Source organism: Argiope bruennichi, chromosome X2 (genome assembly GCF_947563725.1).
Source record: "Argiope bruennichi chromosome X2, qqArgBrue1.1, whole genome shotgun sequence".
Classification (NCBI taxonomy): Eukaryota; Metazoa; Arthropoda; class Arachnida; order Araneae; family Araneidae; genus Argiope; species Argiope bruennichi.
In genome coordinates, this window is record NC_079163.1 from 19,831,012 (window position 1) to 19,853,764 (window position 22,753).

The following is a 22,753-nucleotide window of genomic DNA, read 5'->3' on the forward strand; positions in this document are numbered from 1 at the left end:
AAATATTCATCGTTACCCTTAGGGAAAATCATTTGAAATTTATAAATGGAAATAAAACCTTTGTAGCCAGATGGTTACACGATGCACTGAAGGGTTAATAGTTCAAAACTGGAAAGTATGCTTCACATCGAACAGGTGCATCTTTAAATCTATATTAGCTATGGCAAAACAAAAAATATCTGGAAACCTTTAACCTTCAGGCGATAGGCTGTTATCAGTATGAAAATATGGACTATTATTTCACATAAATGTGGTCACCTTTATTTCTTCTGAATTTGGCAAGAACTTTTTTTAAAAATCTTTTTAATTCAGAGCATTCAGCTCTGTACTCCTGAGCTTAAAATCATTGAAATGCCTAATCAAATACGTATATCGCATAATCGATTTTATTCTATTGTATTATTCTAAAGAAGCGTTTTCTGGTAAAATCCCAAATCTTTATGCTAATATTGAAAGGAAAAACGTACTGCTAAAAAAATATGTGTAAAAGTGGTATATTACTCCTGTACGCTTTCAAATATTACATAAAATATGAAACTACTTGATTTTGCAATAACTTCGATATTTCATTACTGCTTTACTAAAAAAAATGAGTTTTGAAATATTTGTGACAGAGTGGGAGCAATTTTTATTACTATCCCTTATTTTTGTTAATTTTGAGTCGTACAACATTTTCAGACATTATGATTCTTAATTATATACATTATTTTTCTTTTATCAAAAGACAGTTCGCATAGGCTAGAGCTTCCATAAGCCCTTTACCTTGAAATTTCAATAATATTTAGCTAATAACGGTGTTCAAATTTATTTTTCTTGATAAACAAAACTTCATTGCTTTGAACTCATTAGTTTTACTTCATTGCAAAACTTTATGTGGAATCCTGGAACAATATATAATATACATGCACAGGGAGTTTAATTATAAACTTCCCCTATAAACAGCGTTCTACAACGCAAACGGGTAAACGGATTGCAACTAAATTTGGTATATAGGCTATAAACGAGATGCGCTCACGGAAACTCACAAAAATTTTAGTTCCAAAATGTCCACCAGATTGCGCCTTTTCCGTAAAAACATTAAATTTAACGCAATAAACTTCCAAAACAGAATACAAAAACAATATTAACAATCCAGAACAAGAATTATGAATTATAAAATGTGAAACCGGGAAACGCTGTCAATTCTACGGGGGAAAAATGTAAAAATATGCATCCTTGCGAAGAGGAAGCTTTATGTAAAACATTTTAGGATAAGAAACGTTTGTAGTAGTTGCCATGTTTTATGTCGATGTTTCCGGCTGTAATGATGATGGTATCTTGTTGCGATATTGAGTGACTTAAAGAACTTCATAATGCTTCATGTGCGAAGCATCACAACTGATCAGTTACGGTCTGCTGTTGAACACACGGTCCATCGACTTGAAATTTTGCAGATGAATGAGGGTGGCCACCTTTCCCTACATCATCCTGGACATGATTAATAACTGTTCATCTTGTGCAATTTCGCCCTAATCTGTTCTTGTTTCTGAAAACTAAAAGGTACTGTTATTTTTTCCTTGCCTTTACTTAACATGGTTCGATGACAAGGTGATCAGAAACTAGTCGATAAATGTTAACATTGTTTCTGTATTCCGTTTTGGTTGTGTTTATTGTGTTTAATGTTTTTCCGATAAAGGCGCCCTCTGGTGGACATTTTGAAACTTCTTTTTTTTTCCAAAATTCCGTGAGCTCATCTTGTGTATAGTTTATACACTAAATTTCGTTGCAATCCCTTCATCCGTTTGCATTGTATGATGCCGTTTATAGGGGAAGTTTAATTATAACTACCCTGTATATTAAACATTCGAATGATGGTAGTTAAATGGAATGATGATTTAGGATTAATTACATAACATATTTTAAATTTACGGACATGATGTTTTGGTGTTTTTAAATAATTTGTTCAGATGGAAACAGTTTTTTTGTGTTGTTGTTATTTTTGTCTGCACTTGCGGTTGCACTTCCTTGATATCAAATTGTTAACGTTCTTTGATTTTACTAAACTTCTATTCCTTTTAAAACTGTTCCGCTTCTATATTCTCTACAATATTTAGCATTAGCCTTTCCCATCAAGTGACTAAACATGAGAATTTAAAAAAAAACGAGTAGAAATATTTTCTCATCGACTATGAAATGTAGCTTTAAAATTCAATTAAAATATTTAAACATAGATACAATATTTACGGAATAGCCACCTTTGTCAACTTGTTCGCCTAGATTATTTACTTTTTAGGTTATTGAACGATTGATTTGAATTGCATCTTTTTAAAATCTCAACTTGTTATTTTATACGACTGAAAGACATAACTTTAATTGAATTAGTCTACTACAAATTACTATGTCTACTATAAATTACTATGGGTGCAAATTTTAAAAAAATGTGTATGCATCGAAATAAAAGCGGAAGTGAAAATTCTACTTTGGAGTTAATGTACAAAGGAAACCGTTTTTAAAATATTAATTTTAACATTGACAAAAGCCAGAGCCAGACTAAGGCAGGGGCATATGGGGCAGTTCCCCCCGGCCCCCACATCAGAGGGGGAGCCCAAATCGAATAGAAAGTATTTTACGTTTCCTTCTTTAATGAACTTTTTAAACAAAATATCTGTACGGTGTAAGTCCGTCAGTTTTATGTTAGCTTCTTTATTAATCTATCGTATGAACACAAAAATAATCTATATTTTATAGATTTATTACGAAAATCTATATTTCGTAAATATAGAAGGGGGGCAAAGAATTTTTTGCCCCAGGTCCCAATTAGGCTAAATCGGGCCTTGACAAAAGCACGCAATTGAGTGCTTTCTTGATAGATGAATTTGAACATTTATAACATTTGAAACAGACTGTGTACCACATATTTAAAAAATTGTATATAAATGAAATTGATATAATCAAAAAGGTAATTTTTTTAATTTTAAGATAATGCAAAAACCATTTTTGCGAGGTAATAGTTTTAGAAGATATAAATATCAATTTCCAGAGGCAAGTCATAGCGATCATTTATTTAGCGACGTTTAAGCCTATTGGAACACTCGATTAAACTTTGTTTAGCGACTATTTCTATAATTTTGATTTCTTTTACATCTTTTTTTCCTCTGTCTGAATGGAATTTTTGGTGATATTTAATTATTCTATAAATGTTTACAAAAATAGGATTTATGCACAGGTAAATTGTTTAACAGCTTAAAAGGTAACTTGTTCTGTCATTTCCTAAACATCAGTTCAAATAATTCCAACTTGATATTCCTAAATATCGATACTCGTATAATTTTGGAGCTGTTCATAAAAAATATATGTTTAAAACTATCTGTGTCAAGGTAAAAATTAACGTATAATGGATATTTTGAATTTCGGAAATCAGTATTGGATTTGCTATTCACCGATTGATTTCTATTTTTCTCGATAGTTTTTAATATTTTTGATTATACGAATATCGTATCAGTTTAATCATGAGTTATTTTTCACGACGACAAAGCTCCACTTTGTCGTGATCCCTGTAAAAAGAACAAATGTTTTGGTCCATGAGAAAACGTAATTTTATTAGAACTATATATTGTCTAATGTAGGCATTATGTTTTTTTCATGCAGATTATTTATGCTTAAAGGTTTCAGTTCTAAATTACACCAAAGTCCCGCCGTGTGTGTGATCACACAGCATGTATATATATCTACCGGACGTCCTTATTTAAATTTAAAAGTTTATTATATCCTCATCTAGTCGCAATTAAAAACTGCTCATTTTTACTGCATTTAGTTTAATTATTCTATAAAGGATAAATTCCAAAATTTTAATATGGAATTATGCATATTCATAAATTGTTTAACAGCTTAAACAAAATAACTTCTATAATTTCACAAATATCGATTCAAATAATTCCGATTCGATATTCTTAAATATCGATACTCTTATAATTCCGCAGCTGTTCATTAACCCATTCCACTTGGATGGTGCATCATTTTGACGTTTTATTTATTTATTTATTTTTCAATTTTGATTGTTAAAAACGCCTCCAGAATGGTCAAAAGATATAGATTAATTTTTCAAAAAAAAAAAATTCGACTTAAAACAATTATGTGTGTTTATTTTTCAGAACACTAAACAAGCCCTTGTATTAGGTGAATAATTACGCATCGAATTACTTTTCCGAGTGCAAAGGGTTAAAAGTATACTTGTTTAAAACTCCATCTGTGTCAATAAGAAAATTCACGAATAACGGATATTTTAAATTTCGGAAATCGAATGGATTTGCTATTTAACAATTTCATTTTCTCTCGTAATTTCTTGCTATGATTTTCGTATAATTAAAAATATTAATTTAATCATAAGTTAATTAATTTAATCATTCACGACGAAAAAGCTACTTGTAACTCTAGAAAGCTCTCCCCTCTGTCGTGATCCCTCTAAAGGCCAATCCCTATGTTTCAAACGAGGCTTAATTATGGTTCCTTTGTCCTCCTAGTTGTGAAAGATTTATATCTCTTCGCATTTGTTCTTGCCTCTGCGGAATAAATAGAATGTCAGGTTTCAAACATCAAAGTTTTGATAACAAGGAGGTCTCTTTTATTGGTTTCTTTTTTGAAAACAAGGTGAATGCCAAGGACGGCATCTAAATTTGGAAGACTTCAGCCAAAGTGATTAAGGCTATATTTAACTTCCAGATTTTCTGGGACCAAACTCTTGCATCTGTCCTTTAGTCTTCAGAAAACAGTTTGATCGAATTCTCTAGATTTTTCCCTTGCTTTTTTTTACATGTTAAGCTATAAATCACTAAATAATAGGGTATACTATGCCAACATTCACTAATTGTGTATCTTGCATAATTTTAAAATAATGTTTCTAGGGAACTTCTTTGCAACGTTTTGTGCAACTTTGTATTGCGTTTTGTGTACAGACTGAACGCTTTAATAATTCTTAGAAATAGCATGCCTGAAACTTTACGTATTTTGAAGCCTAAATACTTCAGGATTAGTTTCGATTTCGTTTGAATAAGTACTCGATTCGGTGATCCAAAATAGCATCAAATCCCTCATTTTTCAATACAAAAGTTACGAATTTTCGTTTCTAATTGTTAAGCTAGAATTTTTTTTAATTAATAGATTATTACTTAAAACTAAATCTTACACTGGAAGTCTGCCCATGATGTTAACCCTCCAGATGCTTATTCCGCGATTTCCGCATGTTGGCAATCAGTCCATTTTCTATTGCATCCCGCGTTTTTCGCAGTTCAGAGTGTTTATTTTTACGATTGCAGATTTTTATTATATTATTATCGTGTAACATACAGTATCAGTTCACTTTGTTTAAAAAATATCTGAACTTGTTTGCAAACATCGCGTCTAAATAATGATTTTTAAAAATTACGCAGTGTGAGGGTTAGTTTTTTCAAAAATTGAAGCTCTTAACAAGCATAAAATTTTACCTAAAATGAGTCAACACAACTGAAAATTTCACAGCTTCTTCTTTATATAATTTTGAAAAATCGCGAGCTTTTTGTGAGCAAGGTCAAATAATAAACATGGTTTCGGGAGGGACGAATGAGTTGAAGCAAACCCTCCAGTGAGTGGCGGAATGACTCAAACACTTTGATATTTTGAAACCTTAAAGATAGCATCGTTCAGCAAAACTTAAATAAAGAAAAGCAATTACAGGTATGCACAATATATAAGTTAATATTTAAGGAATAATTATCGATTAACAACAATTGTAGAATATTTATTTCTTTTGAAAAAATATGTAGGTAGCCTAAGGCACCCCTTTCCCCTTTTCTTGCAATAAAAAATTGATGATAATGAGGATTTTACCCAAATCTTGTTATCAATCAGTTAATGTTATCAAAATTCTTAAATCGCAAAATGATCACATAAAGAGGCACCTACTATATTACTGTTTTTAATTAATTTTTATTAAATAATTATTTAAATATTTATTTTCTAAAATTCTTTTTTGAGATCAAAAATATAATTTTATTAAAATGCTATTAAATTATTTAAAAGCAATTGAAATACAGCAAAAATACTTGTAATGCAAATATAATTCACTGCTCAGTGTGGAATTAAATGGCAATCGCATTATCTCGAACGTTCTTTTACAGGGCTTCCAATTAAGCATTGATAAATTTGATTCAAATTTATTGATAAATTTTAGGAAAATTTCCTTTGCGTTTACGTTGACGGTAGTGAATTCACACTTCAACATTTAAGGATTCATTTGTCAAAAAAACAATAAATTAAATTTTGTCACAGCGAAAGATTTTTCATTCCTTTAAAATACTACTTTTAATGGTGAAGTCTTATCTATTTCTTTGACATATTTTCAAAGTTATATTGAAGATCTCATTTAAACTTTATTACTTAAAAACTAACTTTGTTAGGTTCATATTGTATATATGCCTGAAAAGGGATTGCCGACATTTTTATGGGCGTTTGGCCCATTTTTGTGCACAAAAGGTACACGCGTATACATAAACAAAATTATAACTTCGTATTAAAGGCAGCTTTTAGACTTCCAATTTAAACACAAAAAGTATCTAGAAGTTCTAAATATTTTTTTTATGTAGGTTGCTAATGCCAGAGGTGCTGACACATAAATATCGGATGCCCTTCACTATTTATGTTGAAAAAAGTTTGCTTTGAAAATAACTTTAAAAAAATGTTTTGAATGTAAAAAAACGTGATCTAGTTGCTTTTAAAACTACATAACAATTTTTATTTCTGAAATTATTGTTAAAATTACTAATGAAATTGAATATTATTGAATAATCTGAAATTATTATTACAATTAACTTTAAAAAAAATTTTTAGTATGTAAAAAGTCTGAACTGTAATCTAGTTACTTTGAAAAGGATATATCTTCCGAACTTGATTTTTTTATTTTATATGCCCGATATACATGTTGGCCGACTCCTTTAGCAATTGTCTTTCATTATTTTGTTCGCTTTTGTTATTAGTTGTTATAAAATTTCCTAAATTGAGCTGTCTTTTTTATATTTTCTTTCAATGACGATTTTTTAATAATATAAGTCACAGCCACAGAATGTTTTGAGGTTCCCCTCCCCAACATCTCGAGATGCCAAACAAACACTTCTAGCATATGTGTAGAGAACGAACGCAGCACTAGAAGTCATGAACGATTCTTGATGTTTTACGGATGATATTATCACCCTTCTTTTACTTACTTAACAGACCTGTTTGAAACTGCCAGGTGAAACTAATATATATATGAAGCGTAAAATGAGAAATTTATTTCAAATTATACATTTTAAAAAAATTTACAAAAGTAAGGAGTGATTTTTGCATCTTACTGTTTATAAAACTTTTACTGAACACTCATTCTTCTGATGTCACTAATGCATCATTACCTGTTCAATTCTTTGCTAAGTTCCATGCATAATTTGAATAAATATATGTCGTTTTTGGTTTTATTTTTAAGTTATTAGTCAGAGAAATGTATAAACATTTCAACAAACTTAACGATTTTGTTCATTATGAACTTTATAGATTTTCCCAAATGGTTCGTTGTGAAAAATGAGAAGCACATTTGTAGAAACCATTGTTTATTTAAGTTCAAGAAAAGAAGAACCTAGTCTCTAAAAAGCATTGTTTGCTGAATTGCAGAAGTTTGTTTAAAGCGTTGTGTGGCTTTTCTCGAAAAGTTATTAAAAACTTATACGTCAAACGTGAAGGTATTTCTGGAGTAGTTACGTCAGAAATTCTACAATGGTTACTTTTTTTTTTTTCTTGCTTCTTCGTCTGATCACTCAAAAAGTGCTTCGCACAGCAGCCACCCACATCACTCAATCCTTGTTACTGAGCCAACTTGGTCAATTATTGATGAAGGTGCAGTCCTGATTTTCTTATTGAGAAAAAAAAAATATCATGACCCGATTTTCTCTTTATTGTGTGTTGTTTCCTCTTGCTTTCGATATTAAGGAGGCGATAATTAAAAATAGGGTCTAACAAGTATACCCTATTTTTTAGAGTTGCTGAAAAAAATTATTTTTTGATGTTTTAAAATAATTTTAGAGTTGCTGAAAGAGGATACGCATTCATATTTCTGCACTTAAGTAAATTTATTTTATATACACTTTATGCGCACTACATATATCTTGTGTGTTTTTATACATTTTGCGTTTATTTTATGTACATTTTATGCATATTTTAATAACTTTTAGCTTTGAAATTTCCTTGTGTTAGCGTTTAGAACTGATTTAAGGTTGTTGAAAAGAGTGTAATAAAATTGTTTAACCCCTGATAGCATCGAATAAAAATAAAATGTGAAAAGTAGTTGTGCTTCTACGTTTCTTTTATCCGTGAATTTCTTCTGATTTAATTTAGCTATGCGAAACATGACCAGTTTCTTCAATTCTCGTATGATCATTTAAATGTATTTAGGGTTTTTTTTTTGTCTTGCATTAAAAATAATTTGAAATTCACTTTTTAGTCATTTTCATTATTACTACTGAATTTCAGTGTGATTTTCTAGCTGAGTATCTTAATCACCTTTAAATTAGATTATTTTGCTATATATAATATACACTTATGTGGTACAGAAAACTTTCTTATTGCTCATTGTTGAGTAGCAGCAGTCAAAATATAAACAAACCGTCATACAAACGTTTCAGTTTCTTCATTAAACGTTATAGTTTATCGCTTATTAAAAACACCAAGCGGCAGTATTCATTTGAAATTAACTGACGCCATATCTTGTCTAAGTGAAGATCATAAAGGAATCGATGGGGAAAGACGGAATCCTGTTCCAATTTTTGTAGATAAGCAATCAAAAGAACAAAGAAAAAGATCAAGTGCAATACTTTCAGTAAAAAAGAAGAAAAAAAAATAGCTAAAAATATTATACGTCTCCCATTAGCCAGTGCAAGTCAAGATGTAAAGAAGTTTCGAAAATAAAATGTTCCAAAGGCAGCGTACAGTGTTTAATGCCAAGTAGAAAGTGTTTTCATATCTTAAACTTTTAAGCACAGAAGTGCGAATATTGTAAGCCATTGCTATTTTGTAAGCGAATTCATTATAGTAAAACTACTAAAACTGGTACATTTTTTATTAATCTGTATATATAAGTTTATAATTGATTATTTTTATTTTATGTAATTTTTTATTTGAAAAAAAAAATTCGATCCATAGAGGGTTAATTTGAACAAATAGTAATTTTTAGTAGACTGATTCAATTAAAATCATGTTTATCAGTCTCAGCAAATAAGAAGGTGAATTTTCTTTTCAGAAAAATGCATTTCATGTTAATTGTTTAGCAGTCTATAAAAAGTAAATAATATGAACTGACAAGCTGGTGGACAAAGGCGGCTAAAGTAATATAAATTACTTTGATATCATACGAATAACTAATGTTCATAGTGTTTATTCCTTCAGAGACAGAAATAATATTCTTTCTGATAAACTTCATCATAGGTTAAAAATCAAGTTTTGGGCCTCTTAAATTATGATCTCTAAAACAAATATGTTAATTATTTATACTGATATTTACTTCGTAGAATTCTCTTTATGATACTGATATTTACTTCGTAGAATTCTCTTTATGATGCATTTAAATCTAAAAGTATTACGTTATTGTGCTGACATTAAAAATGTCCTTGACTAGACTTGCTTGACAGAAAATGCACTATATTTTATTTAAAATGATGAAGAGTTACTTACTTTTTTTAAAAACAAGTATATAAGACAGATTTTTAAAAAAAAAATTATAGAATTCGATAATTTTGATGAAAAAAATAAACGCGCGTTCATTTTTTTTTTTTCATTTTAATAAAACTTTTTGGTATAAAAGAAGCAGTACCTCTTGTTAATGACACCTTGAGGGTCTTTTAGCAGACTAGCGTAACAAAAATTTTAAATTTCACTTTTGAATTGTTTTAAGATGTATAAATGCATAAAATGTCTAAACTGAAATTTTAGGAGCATAGCTTAATTTAAAGGAACTAATCAATTTTCAACTAGTATATTTCAGTTATTAACAAATAAGCATAGTAATCTAAGTATTTCTTTTATGCATCTAAATTTCATAAATTAAAATCATTTTTAAAAAATTATTTATTTTAATATTTCTCTGACGTATGCTTATTTTAAAATTTTTGAACAGTTTTAGAAGAAATAAATGGCAATCGTATTCCTTTGAAAAGATTTCATTAGTTAAAATCCTAAAATATGGGCATCTTATAATCCGCGAATTGTCCTTGAATCCTTTCTTTCCTTCATCCTTATTCCATTGATGGTCCATTTGTCTGGATGAACAGAGCTTAAGGAAGTGCTATATACGCTTATTGAGGTTTACCAAATCCAATGCAGGTCTAATTTTCTACGTATAAGAAACAGCTTTCATAATAATTATGTAAAAGTTTCCTATAGCAATTTTGTTAAATTTATTTCTAAGTTATAATTAATCTAATAATTATTTGAGTACAGCATCTAAACGCCTGCTGGAACTACAACATGCGACCAGATAATTGTGCGAATAGCAATTTTAAATACCGATTTTGCCATGAAAGCGCCTTAATCGCCAAGAACTGACTATTATTTTTAAATATCTGGGAGACCATTTTTTGTAAAATTGTGCTTTTTCGGAGAAAATATTTAGATACGAATCGCATACTGATTAGATATGAATATTTTTCAATCTTACCTCATCTCGCATCCATCAGCGCCCTCTCTCAAAATTTTGTGGTACCAATAGGTTATCATCCCATAGCAACAATGCAAGTACCAAAAAAATTTACGAGATGGCGCTATACGACATTGTCAGCACGAGAACAGATAGGAAATGGCTCTTTTAGGAAAGACACCAATATAGATGAAAAGCAAAACTTTATCTTAATATCCAAATCGTTAGAGCTTGATCCCAATCGTTAGAGCCGTTTCCGAGTTACACGAAATATATATAATATAAGGTAATAAAATATAAAGAATTGCTGGTTTAAAGTTATAACATAGTTGTTAAAACTGAACAGTTTTGTGAACATTCATATTTGGCAATGTAGTGTTCAACAATACTATTGACTCTACATTTGATAGATAAATGTATCAGCTATAAGTTCATAAAACTCAAAATTTTATTTGAAAATGCAAAGAACCAAACATACACAGAGGGAAAGTAAATTAAATTAATTTACTTTTTTCAAATAGGTGCTGCTTGCTGAACTGAAAGGGCATGACATGTATTTCGCAATAAAATGTTTAAAGAAAGATGTTGTTTTAGAAGATGATGATGTGGAAAGTACTATGATTGAAAGGAGAGTTTTAGCATTAGGAACTCAACACCCATATATGTGCAAACTGTACTGCACATTTCAAACTAAGGTATGTTGAATGCGTCAATCGTTCCAATATCTAATTGTTCGCATATATGAATTTTAGAATACTTTATCATTATAAATTTTTTAAATGTTTTATTTTAGAGCTATCTGTTCTTCGTCATGGAATATTTAAATGGAGGAGATTTGATGTTCCACATTCAAGAGGAGAGACAGTTTGATACAAAGAGAGCAATGTAAGTTTGTTATGATAATTTTATGGTTGTTTGATTTAATTTCAAAAGGTTTTAATCATTAACATTGTTTGAAATTTGAAGATTATTTTGATAAATAAATAATATAATTATCTACTTTTCTCATGCTCTGGTTTATATGCTTTTATAATTTCGTAAATAATTATTTAAGTTAGTGAAGAAAATGTAAGTTTTGCGAAATTAAATTACTACAAGGATATAGACAAAATATTTCTTGAATGGAATGGAACATTTTTCTGTTAAATTTTGGAAAAAATATTGCAACAAAATCTTACCTTCTGTTTTTAATGCTATCTAATTTTAAATATACATTTGGATAATGTATTTAATTTTTCTACCAACCTATAGGCTCTATCTTTTTTTTTCTTACTGTATTTTTCTCATATAATAGAAATAAATTGCATGTAATAGTCAATGAATTAAGTGAGAACAAGAAAAAAAGATAAAATTAATTTAAGAAATTTGCATGCCTAACATTTTGTGTAATATGATGCTAATTTATTTCTGCTTGTATAGATATATTTATGACAGGAAATTGTTTTTTGTGTGTAATTTTTTTATTTATTTAGTGTTCCTCACAAATTTTTTTGCTCTATTCGTAAGTGAATGACAAAAAGAATTTTGTGTTTTTATTTAACATTCTTCGGCTTAATTAATATTACAAGAGATATTGAATAATCAACTCTAAATCATCAAGGCATTATTAATTTTTAAGACCTTCAGCAAATAGCAACAAGTTTTGCTGCTTTGCTTATCCATATTTCCAAGATCAGAATGTTTGACTTTGACCTCTTTCTCCAAATATGGAGAAATCTCTCATCTGTTACTTCCAAGAGGAACATTAATGCAACCCTTCAATAAACTTAATAAGAAGGAATAGAACTGTAGAACTGTTCTTTTTACTACATATTTATGGAAATTTTCAGTTGAATTGGTATCGGAAACCGAGAGGTGCGAGTTTCAAACCAAATCTGCCTGGATCAAACGCGTACATCATGATTAAGTTCTTTAAGATCCTTTAGACAATCCGAATTTCCCTTTCAAAATCCAGAATTATACATCTTTAATTGATTGCAATATTTATAAGCAATTTTTATGCTACGATAAATTCATATAATTAGATATTTAATTGCTGTTACCTTTTGGGTATATTGGTTTCAATACCTAAAAAAAATTAAGATTAGTAGGAAAAATTTGGACAAAATAGCGAAATAAAAGTTACAAAACTTTTTTAACACTTTTTAAATATTAATATACTATGTTTTGAGTTGAGACATGGTAAAAAATTGGGAACTAATTTTCCGAAGTTTTAAACTATACTTAAGTTAATTTGAATATGCACTTTTAATACTTATCCTTAATATAAAAGCATTAAATTATATTTCCCTGAAAATGCCATAAAAAAATCTCAAGATGTCGAGTTCCCTGTAAAATTGCCTTTTTGAAAAACTGCCCTTGCATACACCTGTCTGGTACTCGTTAAATTTGTGGAAGTAATACATCTTCCCTATTGATATGAGCAAAGATATCGATTGACTTAGCTATGTCCCCAAACATTCCTAATGTATTTTCAAAACATCTATATGGTCTAATTAGACAAAAAGCATCAAATTGAAGTTTTATATGAATTTGGCAGCGAATAAGATGAAAATTATTGGAATCTATTTATGGTATTCATGAAAAGTCAGCAACTAGACCTGGATTGGCAAATATTATTTAAATTCTTCAACTATAAAAATCTCAAAATATTGCACCCTTCCTTTCCCCCACCTCCACCTTTTTGTCTAAATCAAAAGTTAAGTCTTAATCTGATATATATACAATTATTTCAGACTTGACTGAAATAATTGCAATTGGCTTTTTCGTCTCGTGTACAGCACCAAGTCAGAATCTACGTACATGTATTATAAAATGAAAATGTCAAATGTCTTTTTTTTATGTGTCTTTTAAATGTCTTTTCTTTTTAAAATTTGTAATCGTTTAATTCTATAAAGAAACATTCATTGTTTTCTATTAAGACATATTTTTGTACATATTTGTTTTTAATCTTCCCCTTGCCTTATTGTTATTGTTTTATCGAATTAAACAAATGGAGATGAATATACTTTTTTTTAAAAAAAATTTTGTAATTGACATTACGAATCTCTTATTCATTGCTATATTCGGATTGTGATACGTCAGTGAAAAGTAATAAGTAAATTTTAATTATAAAAAATATTAATTATTACAATCAAATAGTTTAAGTATATTGATTGATCTACAACGATAATGATGAATTCCATATTACTTTCAATCATGTCAACTCCTAATTACTCTTTTTTTTTTTCCTTTCTTGTAGGTTTTATGCTGCAGAAATCGTTAGTGCATTAAAATTTTTACATAAAAGAGGCATAGTGTACAGGTAAGAAATCAGTTATTATCCTTTTAGGATTAATTTCTACACTATAAGTAATATGTATAATGTAATATAATGTAAGTAATATGTATATAAGTAATATAAGTAATGTATATAATGTAAGTAATATGTATAATATTGGCTAAGTAATATATATAAAACAGAAAAAAAAATATTCATTAATATAATAAAAGAAAAATTGTCAATTTTTATAGAAAATTGACAGAGGTATTTAATAGCTTAAAAAGTCTACTAACTTTGAGAGTGTTTGATTTTCTTTCTTTGGTCCTTTTACGTGGACCAGTTTTACCAAATCATTCAAATCACGACTCCAGAAAGTATGCTAGAAAAAAAAACCATTATGATTTCAGAGACATCAAATTGGATAACGTTGTTCTGGACAAAGATGGCCACATTCGTCTTGTGGATTTTGGAATGTGTCAGTGTCGTGTTTATAATGAGGAAACGATGCCTTCTAATTTCTGTGGAACACCAACCTACATTGCTCCAGAAGTATGTTCTGTATATACGTGTTAAAAGCTTGCACGTTGAAAAGCCTGAAATTCTTGCTTCTGCATTTGTAAGATAGTGCAAAATGACCAGCAGAATGGTGCTTGAATAAAAATATTTACTAGACTTTTTTCCAGCTTGAGTTTTAAAATAACTTTGACGAATTATTATTAAATAATCATTATTCAAATTTGTAGTTATTTCCATTGCTTGTTTGCTTCTTTTTTTATCTTGATGCATGATGTAGCATTTTGTTTTGCATGTATATGTAAATACTTCGTCATCTGAAGTATTTGCAACATATTGTAATTGTATTTTGGTTGTAATAAATTTAGTTATTGTTCATGATTATTAGAAATTAAGAACTTGTGCTTTTAGATTTAAATGCTTGTACGCAATTGCATGTATGCAATGTTGATAAAATGGTTGTTTTTCATAATTCATTTTCCTATCTAGAACAAATCTGTAAACATTAAATGTAACTGTTTTTAGAGATGAAAAGATAAAATGGAAGTATCTAATTTTTTAAAGTGTTTATGCGTTTATGTGAAGATTGTATTAAAATCTTGTTTCAATCGTCATCGCAGGATTCCAGGCCTATCAAACTGAAGTGCTTAAACAGTAAATTTGATTATACTTAATTCCTCCATATAGCAATATATATATAGTATAGTATATATGTTAAACAGGGCTCCATTTTGTTTTTGAATTATAGAATCTGATTTGCTGAATTAATGAACACTTCGTTTTTTTTTTATTAATACTATAAGTCTTGGTCTTTGTTTTAGGAATTTTTTTCATTTGCTCATTTTGAAGGTAAATTATTAGAGGCATGATCTTCTAACAACGCTAATTTAAATTATTATAAAACTCATTTAAATAACGCGATTTATTTTATCATTGACTTCAGGGAGGGGTTTTTTTTCACTTCTTCAAAACTTTAGAGTTAGCTAATAATATATCCCTTGCTTTCCCTCCCCCTTTCATTTGCTAATATTAGCAACCATATTTCTTTCATTATCGAATAACAAATACTCACTGAGTCGAAGATGTATCTTACAAACCATTTAAGTTATAATACTAGTTTTTAAATGAAGATCGAACCATACCCTTCATATATTGAGAGGGTAAGGCAGTCGGAATCTACTTAATACTTATTCAGTTCTTTTAGATTAGACTGATTAATCTTATTAGTTATTTTCATACCTCATTCATGAATAAGCTGTAGTATTGCATGTTTTAAGCTTAATTCTCTTTTTTATGCATTTCTGTGTTTCATGAAATATTTCGGCTTATTCAAAATCTTTTAAATACTAAATTGTTCAGTCTATTCAAACTTGTCATGCTTATTTGAACTTCTTAGATGCTGCGATATTCCTATTTCACATCAGTGCATGGTTTAACAAATTGCATGAATTCTGTAGAAACTGCTGTGAACGTTGCTTTATTTTTTAACATTCCTATCAATTTGCATGCTTTTAGAGATATCAAATTGGACAACATCTTGCTTGATATGGAAGGACATGTGCATCTTGTTGATTTTGGCATGTGTAGAACGGGCATGCTTGACAATAAGACATCAACATTCTGTGGTACTCCTGACTACATTGCTCCAGAGGTGGGTTGTCTGATTGCAACGCCAATTATATAATGGTTTTCTTCATCAGAATCTTTTTCTTTTTTTTAGGTTTTACAAAAAGGTTATTAAACTGGATAGTTAATGTTAATTAATTATTAGCATGGATTGCCTTAGGAATTTAAAAAAATATAATTTAAACAAATCTGTTATAAAAATTAAGATTTAACTTTGAATAAAAGATAAATGTATAGCTAAAGTTTGAATACAAATTAGTTGTTCTACTGGTTTTCCTGACACCATTTTATAATTTTTTTTTCTACATCTGTTTTTATATTTCTAAATATTAAGTATATTTTCATATTAACTTCTGTAGGAAATGAATCTTGTACCTGCAATACAATTGCATTAATTTGCAAAAATAGTAATAACAGTATACTTCTAACATAGTGTTTTTAAAATCATTTTATTTCTTATGTGAGTGGGATTTCCCTCTGGAACTTCGCTATCTTTAAGCTCGTTTGACTTTTTTTATCTGTTCGCTGATTTTTTTAAAAATTTATTTCTAAATACGGACATTAATACAATTCTTTGTTCATTAAATGAAATTTTCATTTCCTTTTCTTAGATTATTTTGGGTCAAACTTATAATCAGTCCGTTGATTGGTGGTCATTAGGAGTTCTCTTATTCGAAATGCTAGCAGGAAGATCACCTTTTGTTGGTACAGATGAAGATGAATTATATTGGAGCATATGTCATGAGGAACCAGCTTATCCTCATTTTCTAACAAAGGATGCAAAAAATATCCTTGAAAATGTAATTAATATATGTAACATTGCGTATATATTCTAAGCCATATATTCTGTGCTTCATATTTATTTATACAAATAGCTTTCTAAACAATCAAGAATGCTAACTTTGTCAAATTTCGAAAACTTTTCTTTCCCTTTCACTGTAAGTCATTGTCATAAAATTGAAATCCAACCTTTTTAAAATATAATTTTTCCTTAATGAAGTGAAATAGTATTCCACTTACTATCATTAAACTTACTTTTGTATAATATTTCTATTTATTTAACATATCCATACATATATACTGTGGATTAAGACTTTTAATGAAACACAATACCGCCTGTGAACACTCCATTAATAACAGCAACACTTGAAATGCTACTCTCATTTTTTTATGGCTCATTTGTTTACTTTTTATTTATATTTGTGCGTGTATATGCTTCTCCATAATTTATTATAGTTTTGTGTGTGTTGAATTAAATATAAGATCCTCTATTCTTTTCTTGCTCATAGTGTCTTTAGGCAAAAAAGAGCTGATGGAAAATATTTCTACATTTTTACCAACAGTTTGAAGATTCTTTGAACTTTTGTTGCCATTGTTTTCTTATGCAAAAATTTGAATAGTTAATGAGCATAATAACCAGTCACAATAATCCCTGTTTATACGACTTAATTCTGTGTTAACGGGGTGACTGGTTGTAATTTTAAAAAAGTGCCTTTATATAGATAATAAATCGGTTTTTAATATCAAATACTTGTTCTTGGAAGGAGTAGTGTTCAAAATGTGAAATCTTCTGTTTAAAGATTTGTTTTTGCATAGATACTCAAATGTTGCTTATATTTTAGTAATTATTCAGATTAAAATTGTAGAACCCCTAGAAACTTTCCTTTTACTTATGCGTAGATACATCTCTTCAGACAAAAGTGCGTGTAATAATAATTTTAAATATTAATAATTAAAGCTAATCTAATGATAATTTGCCTGAATTTCTTAAATTTCTTAAATCTTTTTTATGAAATTTTAAGACAATGCAAAATTAACATGTTCATAAAATTTCTGGTTTGAAATATTGTTTTTAAAGTTTTGATTTGCTTCTGATATTATGTTATACTTTGTTTATAAGTATTTGCATAATATTTATTTAAATATTAGTTAATTTTTGATTTTCAGGGAATTTTTATGCATGTTATGTGAGAGTAATGTATTTCAAGAGTATAAATTGTTACAGACTGTCATTTACCATGTATCGAATTGATTACCAGCTTCAACTTCAGTTTGTTCATCAATGTTAGTAGTGAAAAATATATATATATTGCATTTGTACTTATGCAATTAGATTTATTAATTTTGTGGAACCTTCTCTTATATAAGTTTGTAGGACACATTCTGACACATCGTTTTTAAATCGTCATATAAATGAAACTCTTTTTATATACATTGTGGTTTTAAATCAACATTGAGGGAATGTATAGTGATATAGCGGATAGTTGTAAATATTTGTATATAATGAAAATTTCTTGGAAAAAAATTAAGTCAAAATGTTTTACAAGTTTTTATTAAGAATAGAATGAGAATCATATTCATAACAAAATACAGACAGATTGCTTAAATGTAATGTGAAAGTTAGGAAAGAATTAGAAGAGGAAATGACTTAAATATTTCTATGGTAGCTTTTTACACTTACTATTTATGAAGAGTATTTAATTTTTTTTTCATATCAGTTTAATAATTATAAATATTTCTATATTGTAATTTCGAAATACCGTAAAATCTAAGCATGATGTAATAAATAGGAAATTTTTATGTTAAACTCTTTTTTTATTCTTTGTTTTTAAATATTTTGATATTCATATAATAATATATACTTTGAACAATTTTTATATGCCTTATATTTTATGTACACTTAGTGAATGACTATTTTTTTTCGCAATGACTTTTATTTAAGTTTTCTTTTCATTGCATATATCTGATGATAGCATTTTCCTAATTTCTAAGTTTTTGATAATGAATATAATGTTTAAATCGGCAAAAATACTGAATGATTAACTTAGATTATTGATATGAATCATATGGAATGAAATAGAGCATTCACATTATTCTTTTTTCTTAAATTTGTGATGTGCATTTGACTTTTCGTATTCGAAAAAATTTTCAAAATTCTAAATGCATTACCACCTTTTCATTACAGAAAATGGTCATGAAAAATTATTTTTGTATTGTTTATTTTAGAATAATACATCTTCAAAATATGCCAAAAATTTAAAATATTAGTTGAAAATATATTTTACTATTAGCTCTCTAAAGAAATGATAATTAATTGCTGAAAAGTGAATTATTTACTTTTACGCCACATAATATCTATGTTTTTATCGGAAAAAATTTGGCGTTTAAAAAATACTGAACAATATATTATTGAATGAAACTATATAATTTTTTGAATAAAAAATACTCTTTGTATGATAATTGTAATTATAAAACTTCTTAACATAACTGAACAAAAGATAATTGCTGGAAAAAGAAAAATGAAATCAGAATTTCCAGCTTGTATAAACGGTTCACAGTAATCAAATCTCAATTTAATAAGTTTTCTTAAATTTTCCTTATAAAAGTTAACAATTTCTTTGCCTGAGCCTTTGTATCTAAATTAGAAATTGTTATTCTAGCTACTGCTAAAATCACCTGTGAAGAGATTGGGAATGCCATCAAATCCTACAGGTGATATTAAGGACCATCCATTTTTCAGTACAATAAATTGGGATAAATTGGAGAGAAAAGAAATACCAGCTCCATTCAAGCCAACTGTGGTAAATATGAGATATCAAATGCTGATCTATTCTTTTTTTTTTATCATTTTAATTGGCATCAGTTTCATTATAATAGTTTCCTTTGATTTCTATCATTTCAAACTTTTGAATATTTTTCTAAAATAATTGTTATTTTTAACCTTTATTTGTGTTTTTCCAAAAGATTAAAATACCAAGAGTTATAAAAATAGTTCATATTAAATAAAGTTATTGAAGTGTTTTTGGGTTCATATATCTTAACCTCAGTTTGCATATAGGAGACAAAAATACCCATTTTTCATTGGTGCTGTAATTCGAGTTTTAAATTTAGAAACTGCTTAATTAAGATTTATAAAACTACTGCACGAAATTTTTTAAATTTAAAATTGTCACGTAAGCTTTCAAATCTTCTTTGAAATCCAGTTTAAATTTTGTACAATTCCATCTTATTAAATAGCAAAATAAAAATCTTTCAATGTTCTTAAAATTTTAAGTTCAATAAAATGAATATCGGCAATGCATTTAGTCCTTTGCAATTTTGTAGATACTTTGTTTAATCAACTTGAAAGTATTTCATGGTTGTATTTGTAAAGAATAATAAAATAACTATTATGTTCTAAATCTTAGCTTATAGGAATATAGCTAGGCAAAATATATTAGTTTTTGGCATTCATATCATTTAGCTGCCCAATTAAATGTATTTTCTTTGTGTTAGCATCGAAACTTGATTTGTCACTATAAATCAAAGAATTATATCTTTAGATGAAAATTCTACTAATAGAATTCTTTAAATTTGAGTATTAATATTACATATATATTATACATGAAAAAATTATTTTTAAAAATAAGAAAATAAAAAACCGTCTGTATATATGAAATGAATATAGAATAGAATTTTAAAAAATAAGGCATCTCAAATCGCATTTTTTTTTTCTTTTTGTAAAATAACTAAAAAGAGCAAAGTAACAAAAATAACCTTTGTAACATAATACATTTAAAATTATGAAAAACTGAAATGTATCAAATACAGTTTATATAATGTTGATCATAATATCTATACATTCATTTCTATATCAGCGAGCAGTAATTTGAATGTTTTCATTAACTGCGTGTAACTTATTCTTGCTGCTTTTAATGATTGTATGAAGTAAAGTAAAAAATTGAAAAGGTTAAATTTTTAAATTTTCATAATTATTTATTTATGAAAGATAATTTACTTTCCATAACTTCACTTTGTCTAAACTTTAAATTTTCCATATAGGGATTTTTACATATAGAAGCTTATATAATTTTAATTAACTTTTGAGAAATTAATTTGAAACTGTTTCAGTATTAAAATAGGTTTATCCTATTGGCAGAAGATAATGCTACGATATCCTTAGATTCACTGCGTTTTTTAGTGTTATGTTTTCCATTATTTTGAATGTCGGGCAATATCATTAAGATGTTATATAACTATGTCATTGAGCATTTTGCTCTAAAAAGATATAATTCTTCTGCCTACTTCTGGAGATTGTGTCAATTAATGTACAATATTTATAAAAATTCTATTATATTGTTTCTTCCTTCAAGCAATGCTTTAATATCGTAATTTTATCGTTGAAAGGATTGTTGCTTTTGTTTGTCTTTTGAAAGCTGTCTTTAAGGTTATTTTACATAATTATTTAATCTGCTATACTAATTTTTACAAATAATGGCTATAGCTACTGCAATGAAATGATGTAATGATTTCTTGTTACAAATTGTGTAATATCTGAAGAATATTTATATTTGATTGATCTTTTTTCTAATATATGTTATAAATTCATCTCTTTTGATATTATATAAAACTTCCACTATCAAAACTTGTATACATAAATTATAATAATAAAATACTGATATTAAAAAAGTAATTTTTATTCTTTTATTATGTAATGCATTTAGTTACGCAAGAATAAAGTGGGTTTTAACTTGAAAATTAAAGTCTCTTACATAGTATTATTATAAAAAAATCTTTAAAGATGGCTTCCAAACATAATATTAATTGTCCAGAACTAAATGAATGCATGAAATTGAAATTTAGTTTATACAATATATACACAGCCTTATAATGCATTTTAAATTTTCTTGCAGTCAAGTGAATATGATACAAGAAATTTTGATAGTTATTATACTACTGATTCCGCCAGTCTGAGTCCTGTTGATGATCAAATCTTGGAATCTATGGATCAAGAACAATTTCAAGGATTTAGTTACACAAACCCACACATTACTGGCTGACTTCATATTCTGAAGGAACAACTGTGAAGTAATGTATCAAACAATAAACAATGTTTGTTTTCTTGAAAGGAAAAAAAAAAGCATTATAAAGGAACTGGTCTGCATCAATTTCAGAGTGTGCATTTTACTTCAAGGATGTTCAAGATTACTAGCTGATATATTGGATCGGATTGTAATTCCAAATATTGAAGATCAACCAGCAAGTGTGGGCTTTTCTATTTTTAAGAAGTGGTTGCAAACTAACAAATGTTATGAATTGTTGCATTATACATATTTTCAACTTTTCAAAGGAAACATTTAAAAACAAGTTTAATTTGCAACCTAGTTGTGAAAACACTGTATTATAGACAATTTTTAAGGTCATTAACCATTTTCAATGTGTTATTGAATTTAATATATGAATATAGTGTTTGCATTTTATTATAAATATTGTAAATATGGTTTGTTTCAGTTATAATTCTGCTAAACTATTTAAAAATTATATGTAATTAATAAATGAAAATTATAGTAGTACAAAATTGTCTTTTGTTTCTAAAATTTTTGTTTAAAATATTTATTTGTTGCTGTTTTTTGTTTTTTTTTCCCAATATTAAAACTTGGAATTGGAATCGGATTGTCCCTCTCTCTTTTTTATTCCATTTAATGGGTATTGAAATTATTTTGCGAGTTTTTGCAAACGCTATTGTATTTCTGTTCATATATTTGCAAAAATATCCATTCCTAGAAGTATATTACGCCTTTTTTATCATTTTCAGCTAACTTTTCTTCTTAAATTCTGTCTGATTTAATTCATACGAATTTTGTTTTTACTGTTGTAATCATTATCGTAGTCTCGCTGCTTAATTTAGGCACTGAAATCTTTAGTTA

General features: G+C 27.9%; 1 protein-coding gene across 2 annotated transcripts in view; it reads left to right on the plus strand.

Annotated features, from left to right (window-relative positions):
* The window catches only part of LOC129960070 (uncharacterized), a 62,171-nt gene extending 39,828 nt beyond the window's left edge, over positions 1–22,343 (plus strand). Inside the window, exons 3-9 of one of the 2 annotated variants that reach the window (XM_056073151.1) lie at positions 11,188–11,361; positions 11,460–11,551; positions 13,908–13,970; positions 15,957–16,092; positions 16,679–16,867; positions 19,508–19,648; positions 21,740–22,343. In XM_056073151.1, the coding sequence (XP_055929126.1) occupies positions 11,188–11,361; positions 11,460–11,551; positions 13,908–13,970; positions 15,957–16,092; positions 16,679–16,867; positions 19,508–19,648; positions 21,740–21,886 (942 nt within the window). In that variant the 3' untranslated portion in view covers positions 21,887–22,343. Of the gene's footprint in view, positions 1–11,187; positions 11,362–11,459; positions 11,552–13,907; positions 13,971–14,335; positions 14,478–15,956; positions 16,093–16,678; positions 16,868–19,507; positions 19,649–21,739 lie in introns of both variants that reach the window. The other variant, XM_056073148.1, reaches the window with a different exon arrangement.
* The last annotated feature ends 410 nt before the right edge of the window (positions 22,344–22,753 follow it).